Source organism: Prunus mume, linkage group LG2 (genome assembly GCF_029339155.1).
Source record: "Prunus mume cultivar Tortuosa linkage group LG2, ASM2933915v1, whole genome shotgun sequence".
Classification (NCBI taxonomy): Eukaryota; Viridiplantae; Streptophyta; class Magnoliopsida; order Rosales; family Rosaceae; genus Prunus; species Prunus mume.
This window is the reverse complement of record NC_142699.1, coordinates 36,004,442-36,024,766: the sequence shown is the minus strand read 5'-3', so window position 1 is coordinate 36,024,766 and position 20,325 is coordinate 36,004,442. Positions and strand designations below refer to the sequence as shown.

Here is a 20,325-nt window from a genome sequence, read left to right as displayed (position 1 = left end):
TGTGGAATACAACTAAATGCTTGCAAATTATAAGGCCTTCCATTCCCTCCTACATGATTCATTAATATGACCACTAAATAATTGATGAATATAAAAATTTATCAAATCAAGTTTTGGTTGTTTCACAATTTAAACGCTTAGGATCCGTTTGGGAGGAAAGAGTGACAAAAGTGAAAACAAAAACTAAAAAGTGAAATCTATTTGAAATTGTTTGACTTTCAAGTTTTTGTTTTCACTTTTGTTACCTCTCCCTCCTATCCTCTCTCAATCTCATCCTCACCCCCATTTTTACTCTCATTTTCTTCTATATTTTAACACAAAAAACGAAAACTGAAAACTAAAATTGAAATAATTATCAAACGGGTCTTAATGTTTGGAATTTTCATAAATATTTAAAAGCCCTTTTAGCATTTTAAAAACATTGCCAGTAATCCATTCTACAGAACAAAAACTACTCTTAATTGATTTGTCTATTTAGAATAATGTGTACAAGAGACTATTTGGAGGAAGATTTGTCATAATCGTCCAGCATTATTGACTCGGTCAGTAATTCTAACAAATTGTCACTTGCACTAAAGTTTAATCGGCACAACACAGGTGTCTTACGAAGACGAGGTCGACATGAGTGCTTGGGCTCCGATTTATCAGCCTGACACATCGTATTGTATAAGTTAGTGGGGGGTGGGTCCAGTCCATGGGCAGCCCCACTAGTAAAAAAGCGAAAGGGGAGTCTGTTAAATTTGGGCCAAGCAAAAGGTAAAGCACGCAGCTACTCTGGCCTGCCACAAAACTCCGAATAATTCCAAAACCCCACTTCGAAGTCCCAAAACAAGCAAGGAACCCGTTCCCCCGGTCCCACCGCCGAATCCAACACTCACAAACTCACCACGTCACCAACATCAACAACAACAACAGCAAGACCTCACGACCACGTCAGCACGTGTTCCCCTCCCTTCATTCAAGAGAAGAGAGTGAAGTCTCACAAAGCTCACTGAAGCATTTAAAACGCACACTCAAAGACTCAAAGCTCGCAGCCGCGCACACTATAAAAGCCCAAAGCTATTGTCCGATGGGGTTTTATCTCTTACCTTTGGCGGCTCTCTAAATTCTCCACCCTCCAGCTGCTCTAAGAAACCCTAATTTTCTCTCGCAAACACTGTTTTTATATAAGAAGTCAGTGCTTTTTTTCCTTTTTTTTTTTTGGAATAAAATTGATAAATAAATTTTCGGATTGAGTTTGGAGGAGGCGATAATGGAGGGCTCGAAAGGAGAAGAAGCGCAGAAACAGCAGGAGTTTGTTTTGGCTTCCATTTCTGAGCTTGCGTCGTCGTCTTCTTCTTCTTCTTTGACGCCTGCGGTTGCTCGGTTTAGCTCGGAAGACGGAGTTGGAGAGCTTCGATTTCAGCAGGAGGCTGAGTCCGATGCTCGCGTCAATGTCGATCTTCAAACTGCTCAGGTTTGCTTCTGTTATTTCGAGTATGCTTTTTTTTCTAACTATTGTTCGGTTGGCTGCTAAGGAAGCTGATAAAAGAACAGAGAGTGAACCTTTTAGTTTAGCATTGTAAGTTTAGAAAATATTTGGTTTCTTTGTTCGTTTGGTTGCTGAGAAAGTGAAGGAAAATAAAAACAGAGGGAAAAAAAAATGTATCTCGAGCATCACGTAAGTGGAGCAATATAGTTGATCGAAGGGAACGGTTTACTCTGTATGTGGTGTGTGCCTTCGAAGATTCATATATGTATATATAGATATAGATATTTCATTTTTCTTACTTTTTTGTTTCTTAGTGACCATGAACGCAATGTAGACATCTATTTCAATGATCGGTTAAATTATTCATTTTTCTTACTTTTTTGTTTCTTAGTGACCATGAACGCAATGTAGGCATCTATTTCAATGATCGGTTAAATTATTCATTCTGGAGAAAACTAAGTATTTTTATTTGATTTTGGTGTACGTTTTTGTGCTCCTCAGCTATTCAAGTTAGGCCCCGTGCAGTCAGTTTGCATATCTGAAGGTTCTGATACGGGCACAGAGGTAACAGAATACTTTATCTATGTGCATTTGCATTTTGAATATTTTACTCGACATTTTGTACCCAGCATCTATCTACTTAATTATTAGCAAATTTTCTGTTTTGCATGTTGATTATATTTTTGTGTGCGGCATTACCATATGATTTGTTAAAGTCCTGCCAGAAGTTTATATCTTTTGACGTTACTCCTTTTGAACCAGAAATTGTTTTCAAGGGGAGTCACTATCCATTTTAAAAATGAGGAGGAGAGCGGAGCCTTCCATAATGCATTTGACCAGTGGAAGAAGGACTTTATTGTTCAAGGTGCTGTTTTTTGAAGTTTACTTATCTGTGCTTTAACATAATTCTTTGTTTATAGATTGACCCAAGAAGTACTAGATGAATGCTCATCGCAGATGCAGAACTGTGGTTACTCTTTTGTAATTTGGTTTAAATTTGTCTCACTAGTTATTCTGTACTTTGACGGAGTTATTTTTGTCCTGTTCCTAGAAGTTGTTTTCTATTGCTCTTTTACAGTATTACATGCCTGTCAATGACGACTCCTTTGTTTACCCTTTCAGGAGAGAAACTACCAAATGGAGAAATATCATCTTCCAAAAGCAAGTTTGATGATAAAATAGAGCCATCTTCTGCTAAAATGTATTTCCACTACTATGGACAATTGCTACATCAACAGAACATGTTGCAAGATTATGTTAGGACAGGTTAGTCCACCTAGCTAAAATTTCCGTGCTCATTTTCCATCTTATGTTTCTTTGATTTTGGAAATATTTAGTTTGCTTGAGCTTCAAAATTCAAACCTAGGGATCACAAGGCAGTTATTTCAATCTATAGGGTTCAGGGGCATCATAAATTTATACCAAGCTTTTATTAGTTTCCAGTAAAAAATGTTATGAGTAGCTCTTACAGGTGTTAATGATGATCTATTTATCCTTCCTCAGGAACCTATTATGCTGCAGTAATAGAAAATCGTGTGGATTTTACGGGTCGTGTGGTGGTTGATGTTGGTGCTGGTAGTGGTATTTTGTCATTATTTGCTGCTCAGGTATACTCTGCTCTTTGATCAATTAAGTTTATGTTTCATAATCTTGCATTTCTGGTTCTGGCATACTTCTTTATTTTTGTTTCTTCTAATGATCATTTATTTCTTTTATGCTTCATATAGGCTGGTGCTAAGCATGTTTATGCTGTGGAAGCATCTGAAATGGCAGAATATGCTCGCAAGCTAATTGCAGGGAACCCTTCACTGGGTCAAAGGATAACAGTGAGACTTCTTTATGTCATTTCTTAACTTTTTTGTCCTTTCCTCTCATTATTCTTGTCCTCATATGGGACTGTATGTCATCTACATTATAGGTAATCAAAGGTAAAGTTGAGGAGGTTGAATTGCCTGAGAAAGCAGATATTCTTATCTCTGAGCCAATGGGTAAGTGTTTATATATTTGCTTTAGCCAATTCAAGAGCATGTTTCCTTGCTCTTCTTGATGTTAAACACGTATTTTTTCATCTCTATAATTACTCTATTTGTGCAACATCAGCCTTGGCAGAAATTCGAAACATATTTGGAAGATCAGAATAGCATGTTCTGTGATCCTTATTTTTTATTTTTAAATTTTCATTATTGAGGTAAATCTAATACAAGATTTTCTTTGGTATGGCTTTAGGCACCTTGTTAATTAATGAAAGAATGTTGGAGACCTATGTCATTGCAAGAGATCGATTTCTTCAGCCAAATGGAAAAATGTTCCCTACACTAGGAAGGTAAAACGATTTTTCATTTCCTCCTGCATTTTGTTTTCTAGTAGCTCTTGCTGACATTATTCTACCTGTATCCTGGACACTCCTTGAAATTTTTTTGCTTCTTGATTCTCATATATGACCTGTACTTTTGAACAACTTATATACTAGATTCTAATGCCACCGTGAGCCAGTAAAATTGACTGGTCCTGCCTTAATTAGAGTTGTTTATATGTATATACATTTACATGGTCTGTTATTCGGACTCACCCACCTACATTAAAATATCAACCTTGGTGTAGCTGAAAATAAAATATATAAATTTTGATAAAATATACTGTTATTAAACAAATTTATGTTGCCTGGTCATGTTATTTTACCCTTGAGTGGTTGGATGATGCAATGTTAGATTCTTTCATTTCATTTGCTTGTGGTCGTAGTGTATTTGCACTCAAATTTAATGTAAAAGTTTCATATCAATTAGTATTATTACCTATTTAAAAAGGTTGTCTATTAATTTTTTTCTCATCAGTTCAAATTGATTACTTCTGCAGGATACACATGGCACCTTTCAGTGATGAATATTTGTTTGTTGAAATTGCAAATAAGGTGTGTATGCCATCATCATGTCCTGTTTATTTATATATAGAATAACATAATGGATGACCATTCAGGAAGTTCTATCCTACCAGCCATGTCTAGTGCAGTTTACTAGATTGCTGTTATAAACTTTTAGTGTAATCAGTTTCCTACCTTTGTTCTTTAGAAGAAATGTACATTATTGTTTTTGTTTTCTATATATACAGGCCCTCTTCTGGCAGCAACAAAATTATTATGGTGTTGATTTGCAGCCGTTGTATGCATCTGCATTCCAGGGATATTTTTCACAGGTCTATATTATTTCTTACGCATCTCTAAAATTTATTGGAATTTAGTGTGCCATCCATTATTTTGTTGAACTAGCTTAATTGTCTTCAACCGATGAACTTTGAGATATTGTTCTCTTTTTGTAACTATGATTCCCATGCCTAGGTTAAGTAAGAACTTTAGTAATAAAAGCTTCTATTTATTTAGAGTAATTCCTTGTAGTATTTCCTGGTATCTTCTTAATCATATTCCCATGAGAATTAGGCGTTTGAAGCAAAGAGGAACTTGAAATGAACATTCTGCTTTCACTGTTTTCTGAGATACAAAATGTACTAGAGGACAAACCAAATAAAACTTGACATGTCACCTAGTGCATCTCCAATTCTTCCTGATCTGGTTAAACTCATGGCATGCTCTTCACTATTCATGGTATTGTGAAATAAGGGGTAGCTAGATACCCTCTGCCATCATAATTTAAAGCCCAATTCCCTTTTAGTTGATCGTATGGTTTTGTAAGATACCAAACTACTTTTATTGATTTACCCCAGCCTTTTATCTAGGGTTCCGTTCTACAAGTTTAATATCTGTAGAAAAAGTTTGAGGCATCTCTTAAATAAAAAAAATAAAAAAAGAGCCCTGGACATATGTGGCATCAATATTTGTCTTGCCGAGGATTTTCCAAATCCCTAGATTTCTTTGGCTGAATTGCCTTGGTGAGTGATCGTTAAACGCTTCCAGGTTCTAGATTTGTGTGCTTAAATTTTTTTTTGGCTGTTGTTTTGGTTGCTAAGAATTGATGATGTGCTGAATTAATCTTGTTTTATTTTCATACAGCCTGTGGTAGATGCTTTTGATCCAAGATTATTGGTGGCTCCTTCAATGTCTCATGTGATTGACTTTACCAAAATAAATGAAGAGGACTTGTATGAATTCGATATACCATTACGGTTTGTTGCTGCTGTAGGCACTAGAGTGCATGGGTTAGCATGCTGGTTTGATGTCTTATTTGACGGGAGGTAATCATCTGATTTTAATGAATAGTATTGTGCATTTTCAGTGGGCTTGATTGCTTTTGCATATTCTTTCCGATTCAAATTTGTGCGCCTCCTGACTACTTTCACACCGCATATGGACAGTACTGTACAAAGGTGGCTTACCACTGCGCCTGGTGCACCAACAACTCACTGGTACCAATTACGCTGCGTTCTCTCTCAGCCCATTTATGTAATGGCAGGACAAGAAATAACTGGCCGACTTCACATGATTGCCCACAATGCGCAAAGTTACACAATATATCTTACATTGGCAGGTCAGTTTTTATCTACTTGTTTTGGCTATGGATTTCTTTTGCTGGTTTACTAACTAGTTACGGTTTCACTCTTCAGCTAAAATGTGGGGGCCTGGTGCTGAGCAGGGAGGAATAATTCAGGAATCCTCTTGTAAACTTGATCTTAAAGAGCCATACTATAGAATGTCCCAACCACAAGCCTATACAATAACCCAAGATCAGCAACCACATCAGCAAATACAGGCACAGGTATAGGCTAACACCGTAAACTGGACTCTGTTCTGATTTATTTGAATTGACGTTTTTGAGTTAAAGAATAATGATTTAACTAAATCGCCAGGATCTCTAGGAGCAAAAAATTTGTATTCGTACCAGGTTGTGTCCTGCATTTGTTTGCAATTTCCATGCCGTTCTTCTGGCCATCGTAGTGTACTAACTTGGTTTGTGTTGTTATAGGATATACCAATTCACTCTCAGGATTTCGAAGATTCAGAATTTATTCCACAACCATCACCAAGTTCTGGCGTAAAGATGACATTGGCAGATTTTGCTAGATCCACTGGTTCGTTGAAAGACACTTTATGATATGGGCATCTCTGTTTGTAACATAGAAACCGCTCTGCTTTAGCAAGTGCTGCTATGGTTCCCCGTTAGTCCCCGCCACTTCCCCAGTTAATTGGTCTCTCCTGCATTTACATGTTAGGGCTTAACCCTGTAAATTAGATATTCATTTGAGTGCTTGTGCAGCAGATTTGTGCAATTTTTATCGTGATCTCCAGCTTATCAATAAAACTCGGTCTGTTGCAAAATATTTTCTAGGCTTGGGGTCATGGGCATTCTGCAATATGCTTCCCAACTGATTTACAAAGGAAAATTTTGAAATGAGAAGACACCAGTAATGCCATGCAAAGTTAGGTCATGGGCATTTGATGTCCTTTTGCTATGTACCCTCCCGATTGGACGTGCTCTATTCCTTGGAGTGCGGTATTGAAGGACAAGCAAATGATGAGCTTGATCTTCTCTATTGGTAAGGCTAATTTCTAAACAGTATGCAGATTGTTGTGTTTGTATGATAACCTGTTGCACACATTTAAAAAAACTGGGGTGTGCATGGTTTGAAATCAAATTTGCATAATGTAAAATTGGATTGCGGATTTTTCAGTTCAATCCAATCTGATTAGAGCTTAGGAGCGGATCTAATGTATATTGGATTGCACTATCGGTTTTAATAATGGAAAAATACATATTGAGACATAAAAATATATATATATATATATATATATTTTTGTGTGGACGTATCTGAAAATTGAGACGTTAAAAAGGTGTTTTGGTTCTATAATATACTGGAGTATAAAATTGTTCATCATAATTTATCATTCCATTGCAAATGCTTGTAAAAGAAAAAAAAGAAGTATGAAACCAACCAGATTATTGAAAATGGTAAAATAATTGAATTGAATCGGTCGATTTAGGTCGGATTAGATTGGATCTTGATAAATCATAAATAACTCTGAAGACCATGGAATTGCCCAAAAATCTACGTAACACAGTAAAAAGAAGAATGTACGCTCTGCAATTGGAAATTAACCACATGCCTTATTTCTAAAAAAGTAGGGACACATTAGAGGACATTCCATGTAGATTAAAACTTGGATTATTGTATTATTGGTTGTAATTTTTGACAAAATCTCCAACGGATGCTGTACAAATGAATGCTCTAGGCAATAATATACTGTACAAAAGCCACTCGTCTGCTCAACCCAAAAGGGAATGGATTTGAAGTAAAATCGTACCGGAATACTATATGGAGAACAAATCTTGAATCTGAGTTATGCTGTCTACAGCTCTTACACTTTAATCTCAACTGACCACAGCTACAGCTGGAGATTGTTGAATATCAACCACATTATAACAGCGGCGGCAAAGGGTGCTGTGCTCTGGAAAGGAACCAACTTGAGGCGAATAATTCCAGCATCTTTCGCACTTTAAGCCCTCGGCACGAGACACTCCGATCCAGACTCTGATATTTCCTTCGATGACGTATTCTCCTTTATAGGGTATATCTTCAATCAGCTTATTCTCCAAGGAAGGAAGAACCTCTGCCTGCATATAAACAAATGTAAACAGCATCAATATAATGTTAAAATCTCCAAGTTCAAGACAACAATTGCAGTTATATAGCTTGTTTCTGGTGTCAAGGTTAGAAATTTGAACTTACCTGAGATGTTATGAATATACGATGCAATGTGTCTGCGTCGTTGTTGGCTGCAGACATTTCAACTAACCTAGAGGCCAGACTGGAATCAGAAGTATAGAGGTAGACCTTGGCATCTAAACTGGAGCCAATTAACTTTTCTGTACGGGCAACCTCCAGGACTCTATTCACCTCGGTTCTCAACTGGTCACAAGTGCATAAGTATTAGAAACAAGTGAAATACATTGAGACAGATGTCAGCCTGACATACTTTTTCAATGTTATAAGAGCATTCTTCTAGCATAAGCAATCAGATATCTACATTATTTCACAGGTGAATACATGCTCATCAATAAAGTATTGCCAAAAAGGAAATAAACACACAAAAATGCACGAAATCAGACCCCAAAATTTCAGTTAATTTTCACGCTATACAATCTCTAGCAATGGAAATGCCAAACACTTAAAACATCAAATTTTTTTACATGCTAAAGAACATCTTATGCTCTCCAAAACGTAGTGATAAGATAACATAGACATATTGGAACTAGCTGTCTCCTTTTTTATCTGAATGCTCACAGTATATTTCTGGCTTAGAGGGGAAACATAGACAATTAAGTTCAAGAGCATTAAGTTTATGATATCAATTATTTTTTTGGCAGAAAACAAAAAACAAATACAGTTCAAAAATTCCAAGAAGATTCCCCTTAAACAACAACCACAAACCCAAAATTGGACTAGTGTGTAACCATTAGATGAAAATGGTAATTACCTCAAGAACTTTTTCCCAGAAATCAGTTTCCTCCTTTGGAAGAGAGAGCCGTGTTTTGTTCAAAGCTGGCCATCTTGACTCAAAAACAAATTCAGCAGCAGAGCCATCTTCGTCGGTGTACTGGAACGGAAGGTTTTGCCATACATCCTCAGCCAAATGGGGCAATATTGGAGCAATCACTCTCACAATAGAAAGGAGAAGTTCCGCGAGAACTGTTTGACAACTTCTCCTAGTAAAACTTGTCGTGCCCCTGAAAATGATAAACTATGCTTCATCACTACTTGTGGGGAAAAGAATACAAGATCACAAGCCAAGTTTAATTTAATGATGAATCTGATGAAGGATTATAAATACACAGAAGTTCAATATGAACACTTCAACCTCGAAAGTGGACATGAAGCTGACCTTTGCAATATAATGTGCCCAATCATGTGTATTTTTGTATCAAAGTCATTTTTGTCAAAGAAATTCATTTCATTTTAATATTCCACCACATTGAGGAAATATATTCACACAACCAAAAATTAACTCCCCTCCCAAACGAGAATTGAAGGAGACAAGCAAGTCTATAGAAAATGAAAACTTGAATTGTAAAAACATATGCGCATTGTTAGGGTGATAGAATTAAAGTAAAAGAGTTATGCACTTGCTTAGAAACTGATAGATAGAGCAGGGGAAGAATTACCCAACGTAAAGGCGATCTTTGGCGACATCAAAATAGAAATTCGACAGGTCAACAATGACAAACCGCTGTATGATCTGAAAATAAGAAGCCAATCAAATAGTTGCATGGTAATGTTTTCCAGCTAAACTAAGGGCTAAATGGACACATGAACAAGCTTCAGCAGCCACAACCCTTGAGAGATTTAATGCCATGCTTTTTAAAATGATTTTCCCAATGCCTCAGATTTACCAAGAATGGAAAATTTATTTTCTATGCTTTCTTCTAAAGAGGATAAACCCACCATACATTTACACTCTTTTCTTCAACATATTTATTATTTGGTTTATGGACCAAATACACAAACTTCCGTCTGCCATAATGGCATTTGTACATTGCTTCTATAAATTGGCACACATCAAAGCACATATTTACCCTCTATACCCCCTCCCTCCCTTTAAATTGCATTACAAATCTCAGTTTTTGTGAGTCTATGTGATTTTCCTGTCTTATTCAACTCCCAATTTTCAGACAAAGAAAAAAATGTAAAGTTGATACATCTGTGACCATATAAATCTAGGAGCCATTGGAGAAAAAGAGCCTTTTGAACAATGCTATCATCTCATTGAGCACAAGATTGAAAATTATAAACAGAAACATAACAAAATAAAATCAACAAGATTAAGAAGTTCACCTGAAATATCTTAAAGAACTGATAGTTTTCATAGCATTCTCTACTGTTCTTTACAAAATTTTCAAGCTGAAACAGTGCATGCTGGTCAATCATGGGTAGATCGTGGTATGAAATAGTGGTATCAGCCTGCCAACAGGATGTAGTTATAATAAGTAAAAACAACAGACTAAGAGAAGTGCATGAAACAGCATTGTCACTTGCAGTGTAACAAAGAAGAAGTTAATTTGCTTTAAACGAGTTGTGTGCATGCTCATCAATCTGTGTATGCGGGAGAGAGAGAGAGAGAGAGAGCAATTATAATATTTCCATGTAATATATTCACGAGGTAGTAAAGATGGGAAGTCTTAAGATGAGCAAATATGTAGAACATACATGCCAATCATGCAGATTTCCCAAAAGGTATCTCAGTGTTCCTCGCAGCTTCCTATATATATCTGACATTTGACGGAGAATTTGAGGGCCGATCGTTACATCGCCTGTATAATCTACACTCGAAACCCAGAGACGCAGGACATCGGCTCCATAGCCATCCTGCCAGCAGGGAAACAAGACTTGAGTATGCAGATACTGTTGGAGATTGCTTCAGGGGTTAAATGAGTAGGTTCAAATTCCCTTTACAACAATTACTGACCTTTTGGTTCTTCCCTCCTTCAATCACGGTTCGTGGATCTACAACGTTACCCAAAGATTTGCTCATTTTTGAACCCTTCTCATCCAATACAAATCCATGTGTTATAACACTGGAATATGGAGCCTTTCCTGTATCAAAGAAAAGTGACAGATTCATGTCATGTATCTAAACAAATATTTTTCTTGTAAAATAAAATCACCCTCATTGGCTTAGAATCCATGCAGAAGAATGAACACCTGCACAGAAACAAAATTATACTAGCATTGCAGAAACTTTAAATCACACTCCCTCCAAGTTCAACTACTGTAGTAAGAGACTAAAGACTACAATGCAGCAGTCAAGATATTTAATTCCAAAGATCTAACGTAGCAACCCATCTTCCATATAACCTTGGTTTGTATTCCCAAAGTACCATTCTTATTCACCTATGATGTCAAAACTCAAAGTGCAAGGGATATGAAGATAATGCAATGGAAGGATCGACATGGCCTTTTGACCATAATTTTTCTACATAAATCGTGTTGGGGGAAAAAAACAGCCGTAACATTTGTGATTCTTTTTTCTGTCAAAAGGCTTAAAACCAACTGCTTTGCATAACAGAACAAACCACATCAGGGATGGGTGGTAATAAAGGGAACCACAGGAAGTGTAACTGTCATAAATAAACCACTGGGCCTCCAATGAAAATGTGGAAAGCACTCTTACCTAAAATTTATCACTGCAAACACTAGGAGTAATCCAAAATGTGCTATTTATACAAAGAAAACCACATTCAAATTTGCACAGTGAAGAATTCCGCAAAATACCATACATGAACATGTCCGGATTGTCATTACCTTTGGTAGCAACACTTGTCAGCAAAGAACTCTGGAACCACCCCCGATGCTGATCCATACCTTCAAGGTACAAGTCTGCAGGAAGACTATGGCTATTTCTTTTTCCCAATACAGCAGCCCAAGAAGAACCTGAAACATAATGTAACCATTTATTTAAATGCATGTAAATAAATACAGGAGATAAAAATCATGGAGTCGAATTGCAGTTACAGAACCGAAAAGCCAGATGCAGTTATAGAACCGAAAAGCCAGATGCAGTTATGAACATGCATCCAAAGTAGTAAAACACTTACTGATCAAATAAATAATATGGCAAGTGAAAAGACAAAGGCTAAAAGTCACTTTTGGTCCCTGTAGTTTGGCACTTCAATCACTCTTGACCCTGTAGTTTCAATTTCGTCAATTTTGACCCATAGTTTCATATTTGTAGCAATTCAAAGACAAGTTAGTATTCCTTTCAATTTCTTTGACGATGCAAGGGGCAATTTCATCAACCCAAAATCCTTGAGCATAAATTCTCTTCTGAATCTCCCTAATTTCATATTAGGGCTTGAAATTGGTCATTTGGGTTTAGGGTTCTTCAAAAATTGGGATTAGTGGATGAATTTCGAGCCCTAATATGAAATGGGAGAATTTCAAATAAGCTTTTACGCTCAAGGGCTTTGGGTTGACGAAATTGCCGCTTGCATCGTTAAAGAAATTGACAAGAATACTAATTTGTCCTTAAATTGCGACAAATATGAAACTACAGGGTCAAAATTGACGGAATTGAAACTACAGGGTCAAAAGTGGTTGAAGTGCCAAACTACAGGGACCAAAAGTGACTTTCGGCCAAAGACAAAAGTCAATAATGTAAGAAATTGGCAAGACAATTATACAACAGAATTGACAAGTAACCACTATATATGTAACACATATCAACAAGACAATCAATTATGTTTCAAGCAAACTGGCGCAACTTCATAAATCATAAAAAATGACCATGGAGATCCAAATCAAGTCATATAAAATATGAGATATTTCAAGATTGCCTTTTGTGGGGAAAATACAATCATCACTAATGAAAATATCTAACTATATTCATGTTATTATCAAGCTATAGAGGATATGAAAATACTTATTATATAGAAGTGTCAGGTAATGTTGACAAAGGTTAAATAATTCTAATACTATATTATTAATACCTGAATCAAACCATACATCCATTGTGTCAGTCCCCTTTTCATATTCAGATGCTTTATCGCGATATTTATCAGGGAGAAGATCCTCCACCTTCATGTACCACCATGCATCACTACCCTTCTCGGATATTATAGCTGAGAAAATAGATGACTGGGAGAATCAAGCTTTAATCTATAAAATAAAGCATTCATCTTTCAAAGAATTTAAAAGTAGGCTAATAAATTGAGCAGTCTTTGCATATATGGATATTGAAAGCACACAAATATGGACCCGTGTGTATACAGACTGGCAGACATGCATACTGGCAAAAGTGAGAAAACCCTCATATTGTATGCAGTCAGAAATATCCCCAATTGATGCTCAGACTTAAATAAAAGATTAACTTATTCAAATCTTAATTAGACACAGTGCTTTTGGAAATAACCAAATGGATCTTACACTTGATATGCTCAATAGTCTCTTCATTCATTAGAGGTTCCTTGGACTGCACATGATAAAAGACTGGAATTGGAACACCCCATGTCCTCTGCCGTGATATACACCAATCAGAGCGGCTAGAAGTCATTGCAGATATTCTGTTTTCTGCCTGCACAAACAATGGCAATGCAAACTACTGTAAATCCAGACATATAAATAATGATTAGTTCTACAAATGCTTAAATCATTATATTTTTCCCAAAACTACTAGGAAGACATATCTAGAAGCTTCACAATTCCAAGCGCATATTCTCCATCTGGGCAAGCAGAAGTGGACTGAGTATTAAGTTTAATGGAGACAACTTGGGTTACTTGTCGTAAAAATGAGGAAAATAATTATTAGGTTAGATTAAGTTGAGTAAATGCATTTGAAGATGTCATCATAGCAGCACGATGAAGCAATATTGTTGAATAGAAAGAATAAGCTTTCAAAGGGCACACTTTAATATGAATTATATTTGTACAGGGCGCATTTAATTTATGCCAGATAACTAATACGACCTTATCATTCATACAATAACAAGTCTTGCAATACTAGTCCATAATGCAGACCAGACCAATACCTTAGGTGGAATCCATTTTACATGACCAATAGCATCCATAACAGCCTCACGAAACCCTTCCACTGATGCAAACCATTGCTCGGTCGCCCTAAATATTGTGGGTTTTTTTGTTCTCCAATCATATGGATACTTATGTTCTGCATAATAGAAGGAAGAGATTTGTCACTGACACAACTTGCTATAACTGAAAGGAAAAGGGAACAGCATATTCCCTGATATGCTTAAGGAGAGGGGAGAAAACTTACGGTAGGATTCTTCCATGATAATTGATAAATGTTCATCCAAGTATTTCACAACAGCACTATTACCATCTGCAAGTACATCAAGCCCGCAAAACTTTCCAGCTTCTTCAGTGAACTTTCCCTCATCGTCCACAGGAGAAAGCATAGGCAGTCCATACTTCAGGCCAGTGACATAATCCTCTTGACCATGTCCAGGAGCTGTATGGACCAGCCCCGTTCCTGACTCCGTTGTAATATAATCTCCTCCAATGACAACAGGGCATTCCCTATTAAATACCGGATGGACATACCTGACACCAAAATTAGAAACAATACCTTAGTCAATAGTTTTCAGTTTCACCTTTTATGGAAAGGAGATAGTTTTCAGTTTCATTCATATGTTTCTTTTTAAATCTGTAACCTGCAGTTTTCGAGATCTGAACCCGACACCCTTTTCCTAACAACAAGCTTCACTCCCCATTTTGCTTCTAATGCTGGCACAAGATCTGAAGCAACAATAAGGAAAGGCTTATTTTCTTCCTTTAGAACATTTCCGGGCCTTCGTTTTTTGTTTCCATCAGATAAAGAAACATCTTCTGGGTCTGACTGTACTTCAACAATGGCATATATAAGCTTGGCATTCACTGCAACCGCTGTGAAAATGAGAGAGAGTAAAATTATTACTTCAATCATTCAAGGAAGTTGCCCATATCTTCAAATGAGAAAATTTTAGCTCCGGTGAAAGAATAAGAAGAATTAGAAGGAAAACATATATTAACTAATACCAATTACCAGCAAGATGAGAATCCTTAATTGTGTAGCAAGTGATGTTATAAAGGAGAAGAGGCAAGGATTTTATATGGTTTCTTGATCGATAGATTTTCTTCAAAGTCAGTTCGTCCTATCTTCCAAATCAAGCTAATTTTAAGATTAAGAAGTACTTATACAAAATCTAGGCCAAAGAAATTTTAGAAAAAGAACTAAAGGCAGCTTCAGAAAACAACCGACTTGTAGAGATGGATACCTAGCGAATTGCCTCATTCACACACAATGATATACCACAGTCGTGGTACTTTTCTGATGACTTTTAACCACTACTACACTTTATTATGATGTTACCACCATGAGATACACAGAATGAAAGGGGAACTAATGTAACGAATGAAAATAGTATAAAAATGCTAAAGTATATGCTGCTACCCATATTTTAGCAATTTAGAAAAATCAGCAAAGAAACTCTCACCAGCATTGGCTGGAATAGTCCAGGGAGTAGTTGTCCAAATGGCCAAGCACACATTGGGGAAATACTCGTTTAATAAGCCACCTGAAGTCGGAGAGGCACTGACTAATTTGAAAATGGCATATATGCTTCTCGACACATGCCCCTCCGGATACTGCAAATAAAAATTTCAGTCAGGTGCATGGGAGCTAAACTAATACAAGATAAGAAAGCAAAATGAGAAGAACGTTTGAGCTTGGCCTACAAACTAGTGGGAAGAAATTTATGGAAGGAATACATGAAGGAATCTATGCTTCTATAACAGATCTATAACACTAACTAACTAGAAAATCTTGAAACACATTTGAACCCTTTCCTTTGGATAAATAAAACACATTTGTACTTAGACAAGGTACTCTTGAGGATGCGACAGAGTTTCATGAAGATATGAAGATGAACTAGAGCACAGTCTAAGCCTGATCAGAATTTGGAACTATTCAGAAGCTCCTCAATGTCCCATTCTTACACATGTCACAGCGGAGACATTTTCTTTATTAATGTTAAGCAGATAAAAATCTACATCATGAAAAGAATATTTACCTCTAATTCAGCCTCTGCAAGAGCCGTTCGTGATGAGGGACTCCAGTGAACTGGTTTCCTGCCTCTGAATATAAAACCTTGAATGACCATCTGGCCAAACACTTCTATCTAGAAAATGGTACGATGCAAATAAGACAAATGTGTACTGACTCAATTACATATAACCACATATAAGATCAACATCCTTAACCAGAAAGATGAGAAGGTTTGGTCCCTTTTCACAGATTTCATTTCTCTTTTTAATGTCTGTTTGGCAAAAAGAATTCTATATGAAAACCCTTAGTACACATATTTTTACCATAGTATAGGATTGTTGACCATCTTCTAGAAGTTACATTCAATTCAAATTGTCTACAAAGAAAGCATGAGCAAAATTGTAACTAACCTGAGCAGCTTCATATTCTGGATCAAGAGTTAGGTAGGGATTATTCCAGTCTGCCCACACTCCATAACGCTGCAATCAGATGACACAATTAATGTTCAGGAATATTCCAAAGCAGAGGTTTCCAACCTGTTAAAAACTAAATTCTTTTTTTTTTTTTTTTTTTTTTTCAAATAGAAAAATCAACATCCTAACAACTTAAATAATTTCCAAATTATACCTGAAAGGTCAAGAAAAGCATCTGCAAAGTATCATGCTTATAGAGCAGCCAAGAAACAAACATTGATGTGAGAGGAGAAAAGGGTATTTACCTTAAATGATTCCATCTGAGTTTTAACTGTTTGCTTGGCAAACTTAGCTGCCTTTTGTCTCAACTTTATTGGTGTTAGATCCTTTCGAGCAGCTTGATCAAGTGATTGCAGAACTGAAATAAATGAAATGATGCTGAAGTTAATCAGCACATTCACCCAGGAAAATAATGTGCACCTAAACTTGACTTTTACAAATTAAGGGCACTTTAGGGCAAACAGAAAGGATATTACAGAAGTCCTAGCAGTTTTTTTTTTTTTTTTTTTGGGTGTGGTTACATTGGGAGGAAAGAAACCCTGGGGTTTCAATCCTGGGTGCCAAGCAGTGGGGAAGGGGGCGGGCCATAACCACTGTGGTAATCCCGCTCGACAAGTCCTAGCAGTTTCTTGATTTCAGATGTGTACATATGATTTATTCAAAATATAAGGTTGCAAATGATTATACATTGCCCCTTCAACTTGGTTTCCATCTGAACAAGTTTTTCATGATAAAACAAATGAGTATGATTGAAACAATACTTGCCTTTCAACTCAATTGGTAAGCCATGACAATCCCAACCAGGCACATAATGAACTTTATAATTTTGAAGAAGCTGCCCACAGAGGAAAAAAAAACAGGAATGAACTTTATTTAATTTTGTGAAAGGACCATTGAGCTTTGACAGTCAATGAAATGTAGCTTAGTTTGCATATATGAAGAGGATAGGAGCTGGGTTTGTGTGACTAAAGCTTTTTTGTTATATAATTACATTTCTTTTAAATATAATAGTATCATACTGAATGGATAAGCAAGGGAAGGATATATACCTTATAACGATTAATAAAATCCTTTAAAATCTTATTTAAAGCATGGCCTATGTGAAGATCACCATTGGCATACGGAGGACCATCGTGAAGAATGAAATTTTCCTGACCAAGTAAAAGTCAGCCAATAAGTCAAGTCAGGTAACAAATACCTAAGGCAAGGTACGAAACTTACCCCTGTGTTTTTACCAACAACTCTCTTGAACACTTGATTGTCATCCCATATTTTTTGAATTTCAGGCTCTCGTATCAAAGAGTTCGCTCTCATGCCAAATGATGTCTTTGGCAGATCAACTGTGTGCTTGTATTTCCCATCTTCTTGCTTTGCCCCTTATCAACAAGGATCAACTCAAACAATTAGAAAAGAGGACTATCATGTTCAGGTTTCAGACAAAAATTACAAATAGTTTAAAAGGAACTCTCTAAAAATCATGTGATGGATCAACACTACAAGCACCATCTTTCAAGAAAGAATAATAACACAGAAAAACACCTTCAGCTGCTTTCTTTGCGGCCATAACAGGTCCTCGAGATCTTCGCTTTGAGGAAGAAGCAAACTCATCATTGGAATAACTGGAATGGTGTGCCATATGAAAGAGGGAGAATACTTTAACTGATGACCTATCTCTGGAAATAAAAGAGGCCGACAGAAGCTGTGCTCCTAAAGGATGAGCAAGTTCTTTGTGACAGAACCTGATCATGTACAACACAATCTATCAGTTTTGTTTATTAAAAATATTAAATTTAAGATGGAGTAAAATGAGATACAAATCCAATCTTTAAATGAAAAATTGAACTCAATCATGAATTGAACCATTTATTTCAAGTAAAATACTGTTGAAATAAGTTCAGAAGAATAAGAAAAGAAAAAAACTAAGACTGAAGGTCATGTACAAACTTGTGGAAAGAAATCTTAATCTATATGTTAATAGTCAGTTACAAGAACGAGTTATTTAGTCCACGGTTATATTACCACCATTGTAATTCGGCTTGGACATCAAATTCCAGTAGAAGTTAAGGCAGAGTCATTTTACAGAGTTTTTTTTTAATTTTTATTTTTATAATAAATTTAAATACATTTTTTTAAAACAGAAAAAAAAAAAAATTTCCCTTTTTCCAGAACTTGAAAAATCAATTCTGTGTGCTCGCACTTTTGAATTCCATTTACAATAAACAAGAGACCACAAAAATTTGAAAATGTATTTTTTTTTTCTCTCTCTGCATCTTCTACCAATTTGAACAAGAAAAAAAGAATAGAAACAGTCAAAATTCTAACCATAGAAGTCGACGTCCCTCTATGGCATTTCATCAAGCAAGTGGTGCACCAAAAACAGAAGCCTACCAACGCCACATAAACTCATTTGCTGATAACCGTTTTAATTTTATGCACATACAGTCACACACAAATCAAATTGTAATGCATTTCCCTATACAAATCTAATTAAAAACCTGAATTCAAAAACATTTTCACTTCATCACCAGAACTGGTCAACAATTCCATAACGAGCAAGAATTGCAATCACAAAAAGCATCACAACTTTAAAACGCGTCGCAAAACGCTCTTCATTTTATCCCAATCACAAAAATCTGTTCAAGTAGTTTAAAGTAGGCTCGTTTTCCCAGAAACCATAGGAGAAATGTAGGAAGAAGACAAAGCTTGAAATCTCAAACAGAACCCGGAACTACTATAACACAGTCGAAACTGTCAAAGTGTTTCTAGTGTTTCCTAACACTTTCTCGGGAACCAAACAGAGCATGAACACTCAAATGTGAGCTAAAGTTAAGCATTTGTGTGTATGTCTATGTGCGTGCATATAGATACAAATATACAAATATATGTCTCGTGTGTGTAAATATATACCCTGTAAGGAGAGGTTTGAATCACAGCCATTGTGGCCTCCCTGGGTTTGAACGAAAAGGAGTGTGTGGCGAAGGATTTAAAGTTCATTGGAAGAGCTTCGCCATTTGGGGACGGGGACTGTTAGCTAAAAGAGGGAAACTCCATGCGGATAAAACGAACCATTTGGTCCAAAACGACCAAATCCTTTGAGCCGTTTGTTTATTCATGTTCCGACTCGTCAAAGAAACGGGTCGGGTAGAGGCTCAACCCGTTTTTAAAAAGATTTTCTGTACGAAGGTGTTTTTGTTTTGTTATATTTTTATTTTTTACTTTTTACTTTTCGCCTTTCCCCCTAGCTCTATAATAAATTTTTATAGTAGGATTTCAATATCCAAATCTGTGTAAACATGTTTCTTAAAGGTATAAAATTGAGCCAAATTGCACAATAAAACCTACTCTATACCATATAATCGAGTTTATGGTAATAATTTGCTTCTTAGGATAAAAAAATCATTTGTAAAGAAAAATGTACCTTATTCAACAACTTGTACAAATTTTATTTTCTACAATAAGGAGATTCAAACTAGGTTGCAAAAGCGGCACGCATACAATCCTAATTAACTGGCCAAACCCAAGTTTGCAAACACATTATTTGATAAGCAAAATTTATAGAATACAAAACCGCCTGTTAAGGAAAAGAATCCTAATTGAAGAACTTGTACGTAATTTATTTTTGGCAATGATAATAAGATACTAATATGTGTTCTATAACACATTATTTGATAAGCAAATTTGTTTCCTTAACCAGTAAAGAAGAGAATTTTCAAGAATTAAGAACAAGAATCCTTACGCTCTTTTGATGAGTCGGGAGTTGGGATTGGATCAATTGCACGCTCATACAGTTTTTGTTCAATGAGTGAGAGCGCAACAAACGTTGGTATTTATAGAGAGAGAGATTGTTCATTTTAATTAGGAAAGTGACACACATGAAGTTGCCATCCAGACAGAACAGAAAT

General features: G+C 36.2%; 2 protein-coding genes across 3 annotated transcripts; one reads left to right on the top strand and one right to left on the bottom strand.

Annotated features, from left to right (window-relative positions):
- Positions 1–990: 990 nt before the first annotated feature.
- LOC103323007 (putative histone-arginine methyltransferase 1.3) lies at positions 991–6,736 on the top strand. 2 transcript variants are annotated; one of them, XM_089044779.1, is made up of 15 exons: positions 991–1,456; positions 1,973–2,035; positions 2,234–2,336; positions 2,594–2,737; positions 2,975–3,078; positions 3,199–3,297; positions 3,390–3,459; positions 3,698–3,794; positions 4,325–4,379; positions 4,577–4,660; positions 5,472–5,653; positions 5,774–5,946; positions 6,023–6,174; positions 6,266–6,300; positions 6,382–6,736. In XM_089044779.1, the coding sequence occupies exons 1-14, from the start codon at positions 1,253–1,255 to the stop codon at positions 6,272–6,274; spliced, it is 1,539 nt and encodes a 512-aa protein (XP_088900905.1). In that variant the 5' UTR covers positions 991–1,252; the 3' UTR covers positions 6,275–6,300; positions 6,382–6,736. The 2 variants fall into 2 exon arrangements, with proteins under 2 accessions (XP_088900905.1, XP_088900904.1); XM_089044778.1 differs by lacking the exon at positions 6,266–6,300 and having other exon boundaries at positions 992–1,456.
- Positions 6,737–7,563: 827 nt separating this feature from the next.
- Positions 7,564–19,506, bottom strand: OVA2 (tRNA synthetase class I (I, L, M and V) family protein). Its single transcript, XM_008224962.2, is given in 23 exon segments — positions 7,564–8,028; positions 8,144–8,323; positions 8,892–9,141; positions 9,577–9,650; positions 10,247–10,372; positions 10,619–10,777; positions 10,878–11,005; positions 11,714–11,842; positions 12,898–13,029; positions 13,334–13,481; positions 13,936–14,072; positions 14,181–14,467; positions 14,578–14,809; positions 15,400–15,550; positions 15,976–16,083; positions 16,361–16,429; positions 16,669–16,781; positions 17,189–17,258; positions 17,473–17,574; positions 17,645–17,799; positions 17,963–18,110; positions 18,112–18,162; positions 19,331–19,506. Coding segments are annotated over 23 exon segments (3,279 nt in total). The 5' UTR covers positions 19,418–19,506; the 3' UTR covers positions 7,564–7,785.
- Between the last annotated feature and the right edge of the window lie 819 nt (positions 19,507–20,325).